General features: G+C 33.2%; 1 protein-coding gene and 1 long non-coding RNA gene across 30 annotated transcripts in view; one reads left to right on the top strand and one right to left on the bottom strand.

Moving 5' to 3' along the window:
• Positions 1-19,383, bottom strand: part of LOC105473289 (PTPRF interacting protein alpha 2) — a 510,238-nt gene that overhangs the window by 105,600 nt on the left and 385,255 nt on the right. For 18 of the 29 annotated variants that reach the window (XM_011727001.3, XM_071071359.1, XM_071071361.1 and 15 more), the window contains 7 exons: positions 16,194-16,340; positions 14,707-14,841; positions 9,758-9,844; positions 9,247-9,330; positions 8,860-8,991; positions 7,238-7,300; positions 2,820-2,911 (listed from right to left, as the gene is read on the bottom strand). In XM_011727001.3, the coding sequence (XP_011725303.1) occupies positions 2,820-2,911; positions 7,238-7,300; positions 8,860-8,991; positions 9,247-9,330; positions 9,758-9,844; positions 14,707-14,841; positions 16,194-16,340 (740 nt within the window). The remainder of the gene's footprint in view (positions 1-2,819; positions 2,912-7,237; positions 7,301-8,859; positions 8,992-9,246; positions 9,331-9,757; positions 9,845-14,706; positions 14,842-16,193; positions 16,341-19,383) is intronic. The other 11 variants (XM_011727012.3, XM_011727018.3, XM_071071367.1 and 8 more) reach the window with 1 other exon arrangement.
• Positions 3,269-19,383, top strand: part of LOC139356693 (uncharacterized) — a 33,045-nt gene continuing 16,930 nt past the window's right edge. Inside the window, exon 1 of the long non-coding RNA XR_011609014.1 lies at positions 3,269-3,364. This is a non-coding gene — a long non-coding RNA (uncharacterized lncRNA). The remainder of the gene's footprint in view (positions 3,365-19,383) is intronic.

Below are 19,383 nucleotides of genomic sequence, written 5' to 3'. Positions count from 1 at the left end.
TTATTTAAAAAAAAAAAAAAAAAGCAAAACACAGATCTAATCATGTCAATTTCCTGCTTAAAATTATTCAATGTCCTTAAAGGACCTCTATAATTTGGACCTTTGCCACTTTCCAGTTTCATTTTAAGGTACTCTCTGAATAACTTTTCATACAGCTATATTGACTTTCTTTCAATTCCAGTAACTCACACTTTCTTTTCATTTCTTTGAACATGCTTTGTTTGTTTGTTTGTTTTTGATTGTTAGTTTTCTCCTGAAAACAGTCTCAACACATGTGGTTAACAGTTTTAAGGTCTCAGTTTAAAAATACTATTGCCATCTACTATTCTAGCTCCTAGTATTCTTTTTATTATAACAGTCCTCACACTCATCTCTCTCCTCTTTTTTCCAGTTCTCTGAGATAGTTCTCTAACAGGAGAAAATAGAGGCAATATTATCATGCTAGTTCAATTTCTAAATCATTCTAGGTGTTCAATATTTTGAAAGGCTTTTGGAAGGGCTAAGTCACAAAATAGGTATCAGTTCATTTAAGCAATGAACCCTGTAGTTTCTCCTCCTGAATCTCCTGTTCTTTAATCTCATTAAAGAACTAGCATAAATAAGTCAGGTAAGAATTTTTTTAGAGAAAACCCATTACCCATCGCTCTGCTTTCTGGAGTGTCCTCTGTTGTCCTTTCCAATTACCCAAATTCTACCTTTTTTAAGAGTTGAGCCAAATCAAGCCCTTTTTAGTCACTCTGGAACTCATTTTACTTTCTTCTCGATGAGATATTAAGAGACAAGAGTGGTCACTGATATTCACTCGCCTAGCTTATCTCTCCTCACCTCCCTACCTATTAGATCAAAACTTAGTAGACTGAGTTCTCACGCACCTCCTATTTCCATTATTGTTTTTACAAAATTATTTGTCCTCAGAAGCATGGATGTTCTATAAATAACTGTTTAATAAACATTCAGTTATCCTGTAACTTATTATAAGTTCTGTTTAGCTAGCTTACCTTATTTCTATAATACTTTATACTTGTAATATGATTTACTATACATACTATACATATAATATGATTTACTATAATGCTTACTTGTCTTATTTTATCTGCAAGGCAAGCCTGTGAGATAATCAGAAAAATATCATTTATGCCTATATAGGTACAAATATGTATTTATTTAGAATGTTATTAAGGAAAACGGGTTTTCCAAAATCAAGCAGCTTGTAATTATCTGTCTGAGTCCTGGGAACGTGGATTGTCTTATTCTTGGTCTAGGGTTCCTTCCACTACAACCTGTTGATCAAAGAATAATTGTTCTATATAGGCTCAATCATCCTTCATTGTAGATAAATGTCACATTGTTAGGCTGCCCATAATGACTCAGTGCAGTGATAGACTTTTAGACAACACTTTGAAACTCTGTATTTTGAGACCTAAGGTCAAACAAATAAGGAACTGATCATTTATTCTTATTCATATATATTTAATCTATTGATTCAATAATGCTTATTCTATGCATTGACTCCCTTGATATTTTATCAGTTCTTCTCCTTCTCCACCATCCTCGTTATAATAATCATAACCATGTGAACACATACCATTGAAATAATAATTTCAGTTCATATATAAAAATCAGAATCTTAAAAATTTGAAAAATAAGAATGATTTTCTCAATTAGTGACTTACATATATAAAAGTTTCTTGGGTGTTTTTATGCCTGCCAAACTGTTTCTCATATTAAATTGAGTATGGAAATACTTAAAATATTAAATATTGCTTTTCCTTATTGAAAAGAGTTTAAGACACTTTAAGATTTTTTATTTGAATTTTTATTTGAGCATCTGAAACCAGATATTCAATTATTCATTCTATAATATATCTTGAGGGTATACTATATGCAAAATAGTTTTTTAGGTCTTGAGATTATGGTAGTTATCAAAACAAATACTCTGGTGGAGTTAACTTTCTAAAGATGAACATTACACCAAGAAAGATGGACTTTTCCTAAAAGCCTTTGGTAGTGGAAAGTTTCAAACAGCTGCTATTATTCTGTGTTGCCTAGTAAATACATGTTTAAATGAGTGAGTCCTTCTAGGACTTCTAAACAATTTTAAATAAAACAACTCAAACACAAAAGGAAATTATATATGAATTATTAACATATCTATCTATCTATCTATCTATCTATCTATCAATCATCTATCAAGTAAGTTGACATCCATTGCTTATTTTTCTTAAGATGAGATAGTGAATCAAAGTAGATGAGTATGGCTAAATTTATTTGAAATTTTTTTTTCTTCTTTTTTTTAACCTGATTCATTTCTCTTTTCCTCTTTTTTTGCAATTACTTTACCTAAATAGGTAACTGCTAAGTGACCGTAATCAATAATATTTGTTTAGTCACAATAAGCATTGAACATATTTCCGCCTGTTTTTACACTGAACACATGTAGAAAATTTTATGTTGAATTCAATTTCTGTATTGAACACATATAGAGAAAAGCGCTGACGCCTCTTCTTGCAATGAGATGCAATATCTCTGTACACAGTTCAATTTCTTCATTGAAGAATCTTTTAATATATTTCTATCTATATAATGAAATGTAGAATACAAAAGGTAATAATTTAATTTTTTATTGATTACAGAAGTAATTTCTAAATTATAAAGTTATTTTTGAAGTAAAAACTGTAAATCAGTGAAGAGTCAAAACATGGTAATGACTAGTGAGCAATAAGAAGTACCGATATATTTTAGCTGAGGACATATGAAACCATAAGGGAATTCATGTTGATTTTCAGTGAACTAGAGATAAGCTTTTAGTTTAATGTTACCTTGATATTGTGGGTTCAATTAAAGAGCCAGTTCTCATTTTCAGTTGGTCAAGTTCAGATCTCAGCTTTTCAATTTCTTCTGCTAATCTTTCCTAAAAAATCAAAACAGTGTTACTCTGATGCCAGTAATATCAGCAACTAATTATGATAAATCAGTCTTAATGGTTTTTTTAAAAAGGAAAAACTGAGGATATATTTTTATTAAAAGTCATTACACATAATAATAAAGCATGCCAAAATTTTCCCCTTGTAATAAAAAATGTGGATAGCAGAAATCAATAAAAAATTATCTACAATCCCTGGCATTCACTAATCCTGAATATTTGAAAATTCAAGGGAATATTAAAATTATGACCAGCTATGTAGATGTCACTTAAAAATGCAGAGTAGAAATCATATCTATTTTTGAAAATAAAGAAAATGTCTTTTTTCTACAGCAAATGAAGAATTTCCAATATTCTACAAGGGTTAAAGGACATACAGGTGAAGGAAAAAGAGGATTGGTTTGGAAGAAAAAGCAAACTCAACTCTCTGGCTTTTACTCTGTAAGAGATAGGCAACAATTGGAGGATTTTTTAAAAAAATATGTATGTATGTATGTACGTATGTATGTATGTATTTATTTATTTATTTTAAGACACGGCCTCACTCTGTCACTGAGGCTGGAGTGCACCTTAAAAAATAAAGTTAACAACTGATTAGCTTGATATTGGCACAATTACTTGTACTTAATGATAATTTTTTCAAATTGACATTATAGGCTCTGGTCTGTAAATTTATGAAGATAAGGGTTGTCTTAGAGTTTTATTTAACTGCTCATGTAAGCATTCAATTTGGTTTTAATGATTATAACTTTTATATCATTATACAGGTCTAAATGTATCATTCTAGATTTTTTCTACTATTGTTTTTCCCCTCCCCAGTGGCTAGTGCTTGATATTTTACTTTACTCAAACTTCTTTTCTTACCACACTTTTTTTTTGGTCAATGTGGTCTTTGCAATGTTTCTCTTCTCTGTTCTTTTTATTCTCACTACCTCACTACCATCCTACTCTAAGCCCTTTTTATCTTTTTCCTGAATGATTTTTACCAGCTTCAGTCTCTTTCCTACACATTTCTCTGCCAGACATGTAATTTTAAAACACATGTACAATAAACTAACACGTTGCTTTAAAATGTTCAATAGTTTCTTATTGATTTGTAACTATCTTTGTTCATTATTTTCACTAAAGTGCGGTGAGTACCTCTTGTGTGTCAGGCACCTGAGATATAGTAGTGAGCTGAAAAATGTCTTGCCCTCTTGCAATTTAGAATTTAGTAGAAAAGATGAACAATAAACAAGAAGGAATATAGGAATATACAATGTTGTTAGGAAGGAGAAAATGGGAGTAATGGAAGGGCTTTTCAGTAAAGTCATACTTGAGCAATGACCTAAATAAAGGAGAAATTAAAAAATCAGACTCTTAGGAAAAGGCATGGCAGATAAAAGCAACAGCATGTGCATATGCCTGTTAGTGGAAATGGAGTAGAGGGTAGGGAGTCCAGTGTGGCTGGATTGGAGAGGTTAAATAGACAAGTAGAGGATACTTTTTAAAAGTATGATTGCAGAACTCAGGAAGGGTAGTCCTAAAAGAGGTTGTAAACCACTTCAAACTCTCTGGCTTTTACTCTGCATGAGATGGGCAACAATTGGAGGATTTTAAAAAATTCTTTCATTTATTCATTTAAAGACAGGGTCTCACTTTGTCACCTAAACTGGAGTGCAGTTTTGTGATCACAGCTCATTGCAGCCTTGAATTCCCGGGCTCAAGTAATCCTCTAGCCTCAGCCTTCCAAGTAGTTAGGAGGACTACAGGTGTGTACCACTGCACCTGGGTAATTTGTTTTTAGTTTTTACTTTTGTAAAGATGGGGTCTTGCTATGTTTCCCGGATTTTCTAGCAGATAAGTGGCATGATCACTCTAATGGCTGTGAAATAGATTGTCAAGTTAAATTGGGAGGTAGAAAAGAGGAAATTTTTAGGCAAGAGAGTAATGGCTTGGACAAGATTGGTGTTAGGGTAAGACTGGCTATATTTTGCTACATTGTGAGAGCAGAACTAAGAGGATTTGATATCGGACTAGATGAGGGACATGAAATAAACATAGGGGTCAAGACTGAGTCCAAGTTTTTTAGCCTGAGTAACTGAAAGAAAGAAATTGTAATTAAGATTGACTGAGAAGACTGCTGGTGTGTTAGGTTAGGTGGTGGTGGTGTTCGATGTGTGGGAGTGGGGTGAGAATAGATTGGCATGTTACATTTGAGGTACATAGGTGTCCAAATGGAGATATTGAGTTGGCACTAGAATATAAAATCTCTCTCAGGGAAGAGGACCCAGTAGGTAATCTAAATTTGAATGTGCTCAATTTACAGATGGTGTTTAAATACAGGAGATCAGATGAGGTCACTAAGGGCGAATCAGAGAGAAGAAAGGACAGCTACCTAGAAACTTTAAATTTTAGAGATAAAGATGGAAAGGGAAACACTGAGAAAGAGGTTGAGCCTACAGAGGGTTTTGCTGATAATGGACTGTGAGTACAGTTAGTTCAGTGGAATTTTGAGGAATTATAGAAGATGTGGTCAGATTAGTGAATGTGCCCATCTAAATGGGATGATAGTTCAGAAATGAGGTATAACCTGGGATTTACTCTCTGTGGAGACTGACATAAGCAAGGATGCAAAGCATGATATGATTAGTACTCTTGGTTGCTTAGGCAGATTGTTGGAGTTACAAGACTTCGGTAGGTGGTGGGGGAGTGGGTTCTGGGGATATTGCCAAGAGCACACAGAGCTTTGGATAACATCACACGCATAACAACATCTAGTCCAAAATTCACAATCTGCTTAAAAACTACTTCTTTAAATACATACCAGTCACAGTAAACTTCTGATGATTCATCAAATCAACCATCTTGATTTTCTTTGTGCTGTTGCAGAGGATTCATCCTCTACCTAGAATCTTCTACCTTTATTAAGATCATATATGTCTTTAAGAGGCTCCTAAAAATGTAATCTCCTGTGTTGTCATTGTGAACTACCTCAGAAAGAATCAGATACTATCTTCTAGGTCCAACATAACATTATTCTAAAGACCTATCTTTCAGGAGATTGTGGACACCTTAACTAAAGAATTAAATAGTTATTTTTAATTGCATCATAATATGCAGCATCCAGTAGGGTTAAATGTATAATTGTTCTCTTTCATCTATTCTTCATCTTTTCCAGTACCTTCTATATCCCATACTATCCCTTCCTCCCTCCCTCCCTCCCTTCCTTCTTTCCTTCCTTCCCTCCCTCCCTCCCTCTCTCCCTCCCTCCTCCCTTCCCTCCCCTCCCTTCCCTCCCTTCCTTCTTCCCCCTCTCCCTTCTTTTCTTCATTCCCCTTTTCCCTTCCTTCTCTCTCTCCATTTCTTCTATCTTTTCTCAACACACAATTATAGATCACTTCTTAAGTTAACAATCCTATCTTCTTTAACAAAATAAGATAAAATTGCTAACAATAACTTTACAGGCTAATAAGAAAAATACATATTAGCAACTACCATTAAAATTTCACAATCTGCCCTTAGTTTCCTCTTCTACCACACACCCTACAACAGTAATAATTGATTTCAGACAAATAGTTGTGCCTATTATTTAAAATGTCACACTCATTACCCATCCCCTCACCCCACCAAGCACCTGTGATCATGCCACATGCACTATGTTTGAAAGCCTTGCATCAGAGTCCTACTTTCCCCTAAATCTTAAGTCAAGTCCCTCCTTCCTGAAGTCTTCTTCACAGCAGCATTATATTATGGTCTTTCCTACCTGTAGCTCTTACTGTCTACTTCACTAATTTGGCACTTGGCATCTGCTACTCTGCATCTCCACTGGTTTGTAAAGGCTGTGTTCTCTCTCCTCAATTAGAACTTTTTAGCTACTTTGGAACTACGATTATGTTCAGACATATATAACTTAGCATAATTCTTATATATAATAGTATTTAATATATTTCTGCTGAAAGACTATCTAAAAGTAGGCATAAATTAGTGCATATATTTTAATTCTATTTATATAAGGCATAAAGCAAGATAAAACCATTTTTTAATGTTATAAGTCAAGATAGTGATTATCCTTTAATGGAAGAGTATGAGTATAGACTAATCTGAGGGGAGTTTCTGGAATGCAAATTTTTGGTGAATTTGGGTTGCAAAGATTCATCAAGCTCTCCCTCTCTATGTGCACTCTTCTGCAGGTATAATAAAAATGTTAAAATTGTTTTACAAAGATAGCATACTAAAATTATTTTTTCAAATTTATTTTACAACAAAACATTCATCAGTGGAATAGAAAATAAAAATAGAAAAATGGGCCAAAAATGTAAGTTTCCATTATACCTTATCATGTAAAGATTCTTCAAGATTCTTTCTGAAAGTTTCTGATTCTTGAATTAAAACATTCTAAAAAAAGAAAATAGCAGAAATAATTAATAAATTAAATATAAAATACTTAAATATATATTGATTAATATTCTATCACTCAAGAATCCTCTTAGATTTGTTCCTTAGTACAGGTATTTCATGGAAATCACACTTTGATGAAATTTTCAAACATGAGACCTTCACATTTAAAAAAATATGTAATTTAAATGGAAAAGGTTATTTTGTAACACTTGAATGAACAAATGAAATAAATATTGTTTTTTAAGCTATTTCTGTTTGCCTTTTCTCAGACCACATTTTAAATTGGAAACTATTGGTTATCCTTCAAATAAGAAAAAGTGAGTAACAAGCTAAATCTTAGAGGTGTTATAAAGAATTCAGAAGAACTCACTTCTATTATCTGAAGAAAGAAGAAATCAGGAAATCATATTCTTAAAAATTTAACTTTCTGGACATCTACTGCAATGTGGAATTAACAATTCATAATGATACTTAAATTATTAGAGAAATAACAAATTCTAGCTACTCATAAACCTAATATTACATGTCACAAAGTCATGTGGAAATATGTTGGCATCATCGATATTTAAAATAAACCTTGCCAGAAAATTATTTTTGTTGTTAAAAATTATGTATTTTTCTACAAAACACACAAATACTATAAGGCATTATTTAAAATAATGTATTCTTTTCATATTTATAGAGTAAAATCAAACTAAGAGTGTAGTAATTCCACAGTGGCCACATATTTGAAGTTGTATGAGAGGAAATCATGTCTTATAACTTTCTAATGGGTAAATTAATCAAACTACTTTAACTTTTCATCAAAACATTTTCCCTATTTTGGTTTATTTTATGCACTAATGGAAAATGTCTAGCTAAAATAGTGATTGGCATTCAATCTAAATTTCCAAAATGATATGATCATCTGGGTTTTATACCCTACCTTAATTTATGCTCTGGAATTGGTAACCAGCTCTCATAACTCTTGCTGGTCTGGTAGCTGCCAACTATCAATGAGACATATGTAACTGTAAATCACATTGCAGACTGTAGAGAAGCACTATTTCTGAAATAATGCAGCTGAAAATACTGGGTTCCTAAACCCTTTACTGGGATTGATACTAGTTCTTCTGATTATATAAACTCACTTACATTTTGACTTTTAGGCTGGTGCGTAGATATCAGTCACTTGACACATGAATATTTCAAATCACCTCCCCCCACCAAAAAGTATTGACTTGTGTCTCATCACTTTTTTATTTTGCGTACCAGGTAGAGGATAAATAAAATATTTTCATCATTAAAGCACAGCATATTTTACTACATTTGCCTCATATGAACATGCCAATATAAAATATTTATATCTCATGCAATTTTTATATTCATCCCAAATTTGATCTTATACTTTTTAAAACAAAAAATATGCATTTCTTTCTAAGAATATATCAGGCATTTTAAAAAACTAAGTAAATGGATCATCTGACTATTACAATAATTGCAGCTGTATATAAAACAAACATGATCATAAGAGCATTGCAAAATATTCATGTGATTTTACCCTTCTATCATTTTACCTTTTCTTCTAGAGCAGCCATTCTTTCCTTTAAGTGTAGTTGTAGGCGTTCATTGGATTCAGTCAGAAGTCTATCAACAGTATCCGATAATCTCTTGTTATGCTCCTCATTCATTTTCTCTCTTTGCCTAGCCTTATATTTTAATAAATGACATAAAAATCCATTCAAAAATTGTTTGAGATTATTTTTATAGCATTGCTAGTTTTAAATTGAATTTAATTTTAGATCTGTTTTGGTTGAAGCGGTGGAAACTTTTTCTTCAAAGTCTACAGGCCATATCTGTAGGTTTTAAATACAACCCATACTCAAATAAAGGCTTTCTTCTTATATGCAGAATATGAATTCATAAACCAATTATTGGGGGGTAACAGTTCTTAATATACATACTCTTTGAAGTTCTTGATTTTTCTCTTCAAGTTGGCCCTCTAGATGTCTCATACGTTCTTCAATATTTCCATGTCTCTCTTCAGCCTGTTAAGAAATATGAAGAATGCACCTGAAATGTAAGATTTGGTTAACACTTTTCCTCTAAATAAATTGAAATAAAATGTAAAGCAAGCTACTACCAACTGCAAACATAGTTTTTAAAAAATAAACTTTCTTCAAACAGGCAGCTGAACAGCATTGCTTGAAATGTGTCAGCTACAAAGGCCTGTTACATCCAAGCATCAGCAAAACATTGGACTTATTTATGAGCAATGGAATCAGCCAAATGTAACATGCAGACTGTGCATGGTTTGAACACAAACCTGCCATTGTCCAATCTTAAGCTCCTGAAGCACTGAACTGCACAGATGGTTGATTATCAATAAATAAAAGTAACATAATTTTTATAAATGAAAAGAAAAACTTAGATGGATTCTATTTAGCAATAGAAAGTAAAGTCCAGTAGGACTACCTTCCTACGTATGGAGATCATTTCTTGTAGTTTAGCTTCCATAACATATTGATAATCATCAGATGAGGTAGAAGAGGTTGGATCAGACTAACGAGTCAAGGAAAAGGAGAGGGACAAAATTGAAAAATCAGAACTAAAGACACTGACACTGAACAGAACATAGCACAGAATGCTTAAAAGAAAAGTGTGACAGCAAATTTAATATTTTAATAGACAGAATTTTATGTGGAAAGAACTACATTGATATTTGGTGAACACGATGCAGTTGATGGTTTTAAATAAAAAATAATATACTAAAATAAAAAGCTATCAACCTAAGATATGAAAGGTTAGTGATGGCTGGCAATGAAAGAATACTACAGAATGAATAAAGCAACTCTGAAAGAATTATATAATAATTGGAATTATGGGAAACCAAACACCAGAATATGTCTCTGATAGACTGTTAGAAGTTTATATTTGGGTTTCTTTGTCTATATTACTTGAAAATGATGGAAACAGTAGTATCACAATGTTGAGGAATATGCTAGACAATGACTCAGGTGTAATTAATTTGGAACAAAATTTATTCTAAACCTTGCTCTGTAGAAATAAGATAAAAAACTAACCCGGGGGTTATTGCGAGTAGTCCCCAGTTCAAGCAAGATTGAGTTTCCTCAGCAACAGGAAAACTTATGAAATGATTTCTGTTCTCTGAATGCACACTATGGTCATTGGTCTAGAATCGGCCTACTCTCAGATACTTGATCTCAGATATTGGTCTAATGGTCTACTTTCAGATATTGATCTAGAATTTAATGGCCTACTCTCAGATAGGTTTAATTAGAAATTTTAAAAGAAAATGATTGAAAGTCCTCGAATTATCCAGTGATAATAATGCTGTGAGAACAAGAAATCTTGTTTGTGACTCTCCTAAATGACACCAGGGGCCAATTCCAAACTGTTTCTCCACTGATTTGTTGCTGTGGAAACAAAATAGTGCCTCAAGTGAACAGGCGGCACAGTTTCCTTGTAAGCTCGTGTTTGCCCAGTGCCAAGGTTAGATACATGTCTTGGAAGTGACTGTCAGGTTACCACAGGTGCAGAGTGTTCAACACATGTGACATTGTTGATAGCAAAATTGTTAGTATGTTATGCAAGGATTACATATGAAGTTACATCAACATTTTAATCATTGCAAGTTAAATAATTATTACATCTAAAGGACTCTATGTCAGGACCACAAAATTTAACTCCAGAGCATATTCTATCACATTTTATAAGTTCGTTCTAAAACAGTGAAACTCACTTTATGCCAATATAGAACTATATATAAATATGTCATGCAGTAACTGAAAAGAAATAGTAACCTATTCATTTGATTCAGATGCATATGTACTATTTTATGCAATAAATTTAATTTAACCTATGAAAGCAAACATTTAACATTTCAATTCTGGTGTGCTTATGCAAACTATGATTCAACATTTACATTTTGTAAGGTTTTCCTTCCGATATTCTTATTTTATAAATGTGGAAGATAATAAAGACATAACAAATATCCAATTTATTTCTTCCAGGTCATCCTCAAATTTCCAATTTAGAAGCTACACAGAATTACCTTGGTCCCCAAATGCCATAACTTTTTTATAATATTATTTAAAATTTAGAGTTAGATTAAGAATACAGTAAGTGGATAAAAATGTTGTTGAAATTATATAATCTAAATTCATAAAGGTATCTGTGATCTTTCAAAATTACATTTTAACATGCAGTTATTGGTGTTTAAATTAATTAGATGACTCAAGACACCTGAGACATGAATATTTCAACTGCCAAAACTGTGTCTTCAAAAATACAAGTATTTAGAGGTCTTTAAAACTTCTAGTTCTTTTTGTTTACTTATTAAAAACACATAAAACTTAAAAAAAAACACACACACACACACACAAAACACCAAAATTTTGAAAATTCACTTCAGAGATAAAATAAGAATTTGGTCCTGTTTAAATTACTGTTACTGCTGATACATTTTATTGGTACTAGAAATAAATAAAATACCTCATTCAAGATGAATTATGTCCTTGCTAAAGGAATATGCATTTTAATTAAAATGTAGATATAATAAATCATAAGACTGGGAGCCAAAAGTAATCTTTATTGGTTAATTGTGTATAAACTCACCAAAGCAAAAGTTTTAGTTGTATCCATAGCCATTAATCAATAATTCTGACTTTCTAAAGCCATAAATAAGCTTCGCCTATACACACGCGCGCGCGCAAACACACACATACATCAGAAGGAGAAAAATAGTTTATCAAAGAATGCATTCAGACATCCCTTCTAAATAATATATACTGGGACCAATTTTCAACCAACAGTGCTGATTTTCAGTCTATGTGAAAACTACAGTTTCAGCAATTGTTGTAAATACGAAGATCACACAGAAACAGTCTGCTATTTTTTATACTCCTTGGTGAAAAACTGTTTATCTTGGTTTCACTCCTTAATATGATATAGGAAAATTTAAAATATACTAAAGTTTCAGGATGAACTACAGGCAGAAATGGTTTTGAGAAGAACATGAAAAAACTCAGAAAGGGAGAAGAAATTAAATTTAAAGAGAAAGACCTAGAAAAAAGAAGAAAAGTGATAGTAAAGTAGAAAAAAAGTATATTGGTAAAATAAAATGTCTGAGGGGTTATTAAGAATATCATTCAAAATATAGGAAGAGGAACCCATGTTTAAGCTAAGAAGAAATATTTTTACTTTAGTGAGCAGTCAAAAGGTTAACAAAAGAAGAAGACTGTGATGATCCATAATAGGGAAATATCTGAAACAAACTGAAACAGAAAAAACAACAGGTATAAAGATAGACCCTAAAGGTCTTGAGAACAGAGTACAAGAAAAAGTACAAGGCTGTTGAAACCAAAAAACTTGGTAGAAGAAATGAAAGGATGATCCTCAAATGTTAAAAAAAAATACAGGCAAAAGGAATGTGTTCAGGATAAAATCTCAGTACTTAAGGAGCTTTCATAATGAATAAAATACGGTAATAATATAAAAAGTGTATATTTGAAATATGTTGTTGACATAGCACTAGTCAGAAAAGAAAGTGATAAAAAGGAGAGTGAATTAGAGCGTTTGAAGACTTTTTGGAAGAATTCCAATTTTCTGAAAAATGAAATCAAAGAAGTTCAGAGACAGTGGAATTTTGGTAGTATATTAGGGAGGAGAAAGCTGAGGGGAGCTATTTTTTGTGCCCAAGGTAATATTATATATATATATATGAATGAATTTAACAGAATAGACAAGATAAAAGCAAAGAATATAAGGCACCTAATTCCAGTTATTTTTACATATTCTAAATCAATAATTCTTGGTAATATTTAATATAGTATTTTTATGTCAAATATTATATTTTAAATTGTTTTTATTCTCAGTCTATCAAAGGTTAATGTGGGGCAGTGATTTTCTGAATTGTAAATGGGGGGAAATTGTAGACTTTCTTGTGTTTTAGTCAGGATAATATTGATCATTATTTTAAGCTACAACTTTACAAAAGTTATTTTTCGTATTCAGTCACTCATCTAACCCCCCAAAACAGTGCAATTGAAAAAGATAACTCTTTTTGAAAGGCCTTTATGTTCTTTAGATGAAAAGGCTAATTATGCATATCTTAGTCTATGTTATAGTCATTTAAGATCTGTGTTTGCAGGAAAAAAATGAAATAATACCAACATATTTAAATTTTTTTTCAAATTAAATGATAAATTTATGTTTATCTTAGAAATCACACATTCCTGAAATTGCCATAGTAGTTTACTGGCATGGTTTGTGACTACGGAACGATCCAAATTATAATCCCACCTCAATCAGTTTTAGCAAACTGGTTACTCCAACACTCTGCAAACAAGCAACTGTTTCAACGCTCTCTAATCCTGCTCTACTTCGTCAAAGGTTTGCCTTTCATTACCTGCTTAACTGTCCTATTTTAACCAACAGGAAGATCAGTCCACTGTTCATTTTTAATTAATTGCTTTTTTAGAAAATCATGCGTGTATGTCTACTTCATTGCTGCATCAATTATTTTGGGTAAATCCTAATCCCATAATTTTAAACTTGAAGTCCAAATACCTATCATACTCATTTACTGTAGTGGCCTTGAAAACTTAGCAAATATTAATGATTGTGTAAAAATATAAATTGTGTGATTATTTTTGAATTCATATCAAATGTCAAACAGGCTTTTAGTGACAAAATGCGCTTTTATATAACTTGTGACATGTACACACACTTTGAAATGATACTATTTCTGTTTGACTGTCAGAGGTCAGAATAGTCCTTTTTAACATTATAATGCTTGTAAAATTCCAAAATATTCAGATAGTTGCAGAATCTACCAGCCATATTACACAGAAAATTTTGAACATTCTTCAGAGTATTATTGATTTTAATTTTCAGAGGAAATTACAACTGTAAAACCGCTTTCTGACTGTTTAATTGTTTAGACCTCAGACTTTTATAAGTCTAACTTCCCACTTCTAACAAGTTTTATACTGTAGTTGGGGAGGAATCAAAAAGTTATGATATTTTGTATACTTCTAATAGCAATTGATGTGAAGACTGTTAAATTGTTGTGTCTCATATAGATAACATTATCGTTTTTGTTTGTCTCCAGGATTATTCTTATACAAATATTACCATGGAAAAGTAACTATAACAATGACATGAAATTTTACTTGTTTTGTTAATGTTTAAATAGGCAGGGGGGTCATCACATTTGTATAACAATTATTCCTGCTGGCATAAATATGTATGACAAGAAAAAACTGACTTAATAACAGACAAATATAATAAAGATTAAATAAACTTAATTTTCATAAAGCCTATAGAAAATCTTTATACATTTCGATTGCTAATCCTTTCGACAAATATATCTAGGTTGACCAATTGTTCTAGTGCAGTACCTTGGTTAGGGCTGCAATTCTCTGAGCCAGTTCAGCCTCTACTTCAGGCAAGGTTTCAGCCTTCCTCATGGTCTGCTGCAACTTTTGTTCAGCTAGCTCAAGACGTTCTTGTAACTGTCTGTTTTTCTCTTCCATCTGAAATGGGAATGGGAGCAGAGACACTTAAGGAGTCAGAGTTTGGATAGCAAACACCAGTCGCCGGGGGCTTTGCACTTCAGCCATGATTTTAGATTTAAAATCAGCCACTACCACACCTAAATGTGCAAAGTGTTGATTGCTGTCTTGTTTTCATATATTGCTTATCCATTTCCTTCATAAATTTAAGCACATTAAAACAATAAAAAAGTTCTTACCACTGGCAGCAAAAAGGAAAGAAATTACTCATGAGTATAAATTTTAACAAAGGGAATATAGCTCAGTACTAAGACATCAGATATACCACCATAGCAAAATATTGAAAATCATAGTATTTAGACTGGAGTGGGAGAGGTATTGTAGCATGATGATCCAGGCTCTGGAGATAAGGTTGGCAAACATTTTCAGTAACAGGTCAGATAGTAAAAATTTTAGGCCTCATGTACCATATGGCCTCAATCCCAAATACTCAACTGTATTGTAGCACAAAAACAGTCATAGACAATGATTAAATGATTGGGCATGGCTGTGTTCCAATAAGACTTGATTAACAAGAGAAGGCAACCAGCCAGCTTTGGCCCACAGCTATAGTTTGCCTGTTTGTGCTCTAGAGCCCAATAAACTTAGGATTCCACTATTGGCTCTGGTGTTTAGTAGATGTATGATCTTGGGAAAGTGTGACTGTCTCTGAACTGTAGTGTCTTCAGCATAATAACTCTGCCTACTTCATAGGTGGTGGTTAGAATTAAGCGAGGTAATACACGAAAACTGTTTAGCACAATTTCTGGCTCATGCCTATATGAAAAGTAAGTCATAGTCATTACTTGTATTATTATTCAGATAAATAATTTATCTTTTTTTTTTTTTTTTTTTTTTTTTTTGAGACGGAGTCGCGCTCTGTCGCCCAGGCTGAAGTGCAGTGGCCGGATCTCAGCTCACTGCAAGCTCCGCCTCCCGGGTCTACGCCATTCTCCTGCCTCAGCCTCCCCAGTAGCTGGGACTACAGGCGCCCGCCACCTCGCCCGGCTAGCTTTTTTTTGTATTTTTTTAGTAGAGACGGGGTTTCACCGTGTTAGCCAGGCTAGTCTCGATCTCCTGACCTCGTGATCCGCCCGTCTCGGCCTCCCAAAGTGCTGGGATTACAGGCTTGAGCCACCGCGCCCGGCCTAATTTATCTTTCTAGAAAGGAAATTTCACACTGAAAATCATATTTGTTTTGCCAGAGAATTTTAAATTTTAGAGAATGATTACTCAAACATCTGTCAAGAAGTACCCTATTTTATTTACTCCCTGTTTTGTGAGAATGATGAGAACGCATGGACCAGAAAAAAACCAAGACAGAGATACTGAACCTGCCGTAGGATAGCTTCTTTATTTGCTAACTCATTTTCTAGTTTATCATTCATGTCATGTATGGAGGTAGATTCTCTCTGAGCACTGAGGTAACGCTTTTCAAGGGTTGTAATTCTTTCTTCCATATCTTCCTTTTGTGCCATGGCCTACAATTAAAATAATTTTAAAAAAGCAAGTCAGATTCTCAGATTGTTTAATTATTGTCTTGTTAAATATAAAAGAAACATAAAAACTATTGCATTCTTGAAATAAATACTTATTCCTTTCTTTTCATTGAAGGAATGCAAGATTTCAGGTGACTTTTCCCAACTTAGTTGTCAGAATTATTTTTGTATCTTTGGTTAACCAAAAGCATTTTGCTGTCTAAGAATACAATGGTGCAGCTTTTGAAACTGTCTACTGTAGAACTGGCACTCTTGTAAGAGAAGTGGCAGATAAATTAGTTCATTATGCAGTAAAATTAATTACAATTATGAGTAGAGTTGCAAATCATAAAATTGTTAAAATGGCAACTACAGTTCTAAATTGTAAAGCAATCTTCAAATAGATAACAAATACCATCCGTATTCTTACCTTTATGTTAAGAAAGAGGAATTCTGTGGTTAAAACAGCAGGCCACAAAAAAAAAAATAGTACATTTGGATCTTATTTACAAGTTTACCAACTGACTTAGACTCTTAACCATTTACCTAGTTATATATGTTTCAATTACATAAGAGTTTAAAGAAGTCCATGAACGCATAAATATATGAAAAAATCAAGTTCAAGTGGAGAAAATCAGGCATTGATAATATTTTAAACAGTAATTTTTAAATAATCAAATTTATAGATAGTAATATGGAGATAATTTTACCTTACTCACAGCTTACGTGAAAATTTACTGGTAGTTAGATAACCTACTTTATTGACAAGATGTTGGGGGAAAATCAAGTGCAGAAGTGAGGCTCATTGGCCTGGAATGGTTTCCTGAGAATGTGGGAAGCTTCTTTGTATAACAATTCTGGAATTGAGGAAATGGCAATAGTTTCCATATCTTATTATCCAGAATCATTTCATCACTTATTCCTAATCAGTGCCTTTGCCACTCTCCTACAGGGTCCAGAGCCAGTCCCATCACCTATAATAATCAGATAAGCAGACAGCCTTCCAATTTTCTTTATTTTTATTTTTAATTTTTTTCAGATGATAACTCTAATGAAAGGATAGGTAGAATAAAAAGTAAAATAAGGAATAAAATAGGTAATGTCCTAATCTAAGACCAAGACATAAATTTTGTTTAAATAAAGAGAGAAAATACCAGAAGTCGTGGATAAAAGGGTTGACATTAAGAATTTCAGGGAAATGGGATGAAAACTTGAAGTGAGATGCTGTGTGTGTTTATATATGTACCATCTTTATACATGCCGTTATTTGACTTTGAAAATTTTTGTATACATAAAAAATTAAAATTAATTAAAAAGTAATAGATCAGCCAGAGGTGATGGCTCACACCTGTAATCCCAGAATTTTGAGAGGCCAAGGTGGGCAGATCACTTGAGGTCAAGAGTTCAAGACCAGCCTTCCTGATCAACATAGTGAAACTCCGTCTCTACTAAAAATACAAAAAACTTAGCTGGGCGTCATGACACATGTGTGTAATCCCAGCTATTTGGAGAGGCTAAGGCCTGAGAATCACTTGAACTTGGGAGGCGGAGGTTGCAGCGAGCCAAGATTGCACTGCTGTACTCCAGTCTGGGCGAAGGGCAAGACTCCATTCCAAGAAAAAAAAAAAAAAAAAGTAATAGATCCACCATGAAACTCATCGTGTTGTCCCTAGTCTCCTGCTCACCTACAAGTTAGCTCTCTCTCTTGTATTTTTTGTCTTTTATTCTCCTTACTTTTCCTCCACCCTGCTGCCCAAGAGATATTTCTAAATGCTACTCTGATCATACTGCTTCTTGGTTTCAGTACTTTTATTTCTTCCCCTCCATCTTCAGGGTAAAATCTGAGCTACAAAGCCTAGAAAAAAAAGTGGTTTTGTGACCTGATACTTCCTTACTTCTGTGTACTGGGGCTAATAACATCCCCCCAAAATTTGTGTCCACTCTGAACCTATGAATGTGATCTTATGTGCAAATAAGATTTTGTTGACATAATCAAGTTAAGATGGGGTCATACAGGATTAGGATAGGCCCTAAATCCAATGACTGGTGTTTTTATAAGGAGGGGATTTGGGGACAGAGAAATACGGGGAAGAAGGAGGAAGGCAGTCAGAGAATGGAGTTATACAGAGTTATACTGCTACCAGTCAAGAATGCCAATGATTGCCAGTAACCATTAGAAGCTAGAAGGGGTGAAGAAGATCTCACTAGAGCCTTCAGAGAGAATATGGCCCTGCTGAAACATTGATTTCAGACTTAAAGCCTCTAAAACAGTGAGTAACTAAATTATGGTTGTTTTAAGCCATCCAGTTTGTGGCAATTTGTTATGGCAGCCCTACAAAACTAATGCACTCTGTGACTTCATGTCTACCTGGAATATGTTTTGTCGTCTTTGTCTAGCTCAATCATACTGACCATCAAGACCCAGTCAAAAGCTACTTGGTTAATTATGTTGACATTAAAGTGCAAAAATAAAAAATTAAATTTAATCTATGAATTCAGCAAAAATTAGCCAGACTAATTTTTAAGAAATATTATATACATACCCCTAGATTTTAGGCATCCCAAATAATGTCTATTATCTAAACACTTCTTATTTTCACTTTTGACTTTTTCTACTTTATATATTTTTTATCTCAGTGATGGTAGAGTTTTTATCTTAGAGGATCCTTTCAGAGTGCTTAATATTGTATTCTGTACATTTCACTTGCAAACAGAACTCTGGGAAAATTTCGTGGCCTGAAGAGAAAAGTCTAAAGCTAACCTGTATAAATAAACTTCTTACTACATTTTAACAGCAATAAAATCAACAAAAGACATACACACATTTCTCAAGAACGTGAGCATTGAAGTAGTACATACTTGCTCCAAATGCTAGTTCGGGACACTTACTAACTCTGTTACAAGGGTCAATGTTGCTCACCTTTTCTGTGCTTCACCTTCTTCATATGTTATGTGAGTTGAGATTCTAATATGTAGCACATAGTATTGCTGTTAGGACTCAGGAAGTGCTTTGTATGGTGTCTCATGTAGAAAACACCCTCGATAA

The sequence above is a fragment of the Macaca nemestrina genome, chromosome 10 (genome assembly GCF_043159975.1).
Source record: "Macaca nemestrina isolate mMacNem1 chromosome 10, mMacNem.hap1, whole genome shotgun sequence".
NCBI lineage: Eukaryota > Metazoa > Chordata > Mammalia > Primates > Cercopithecidae > Macaca > Macaca nemestrina.
The sequence above is the reverse complement of the archived record's forward strand: the minus strand, read 5'-3'. Positions and strand labels throughout refer to the sequence as shown.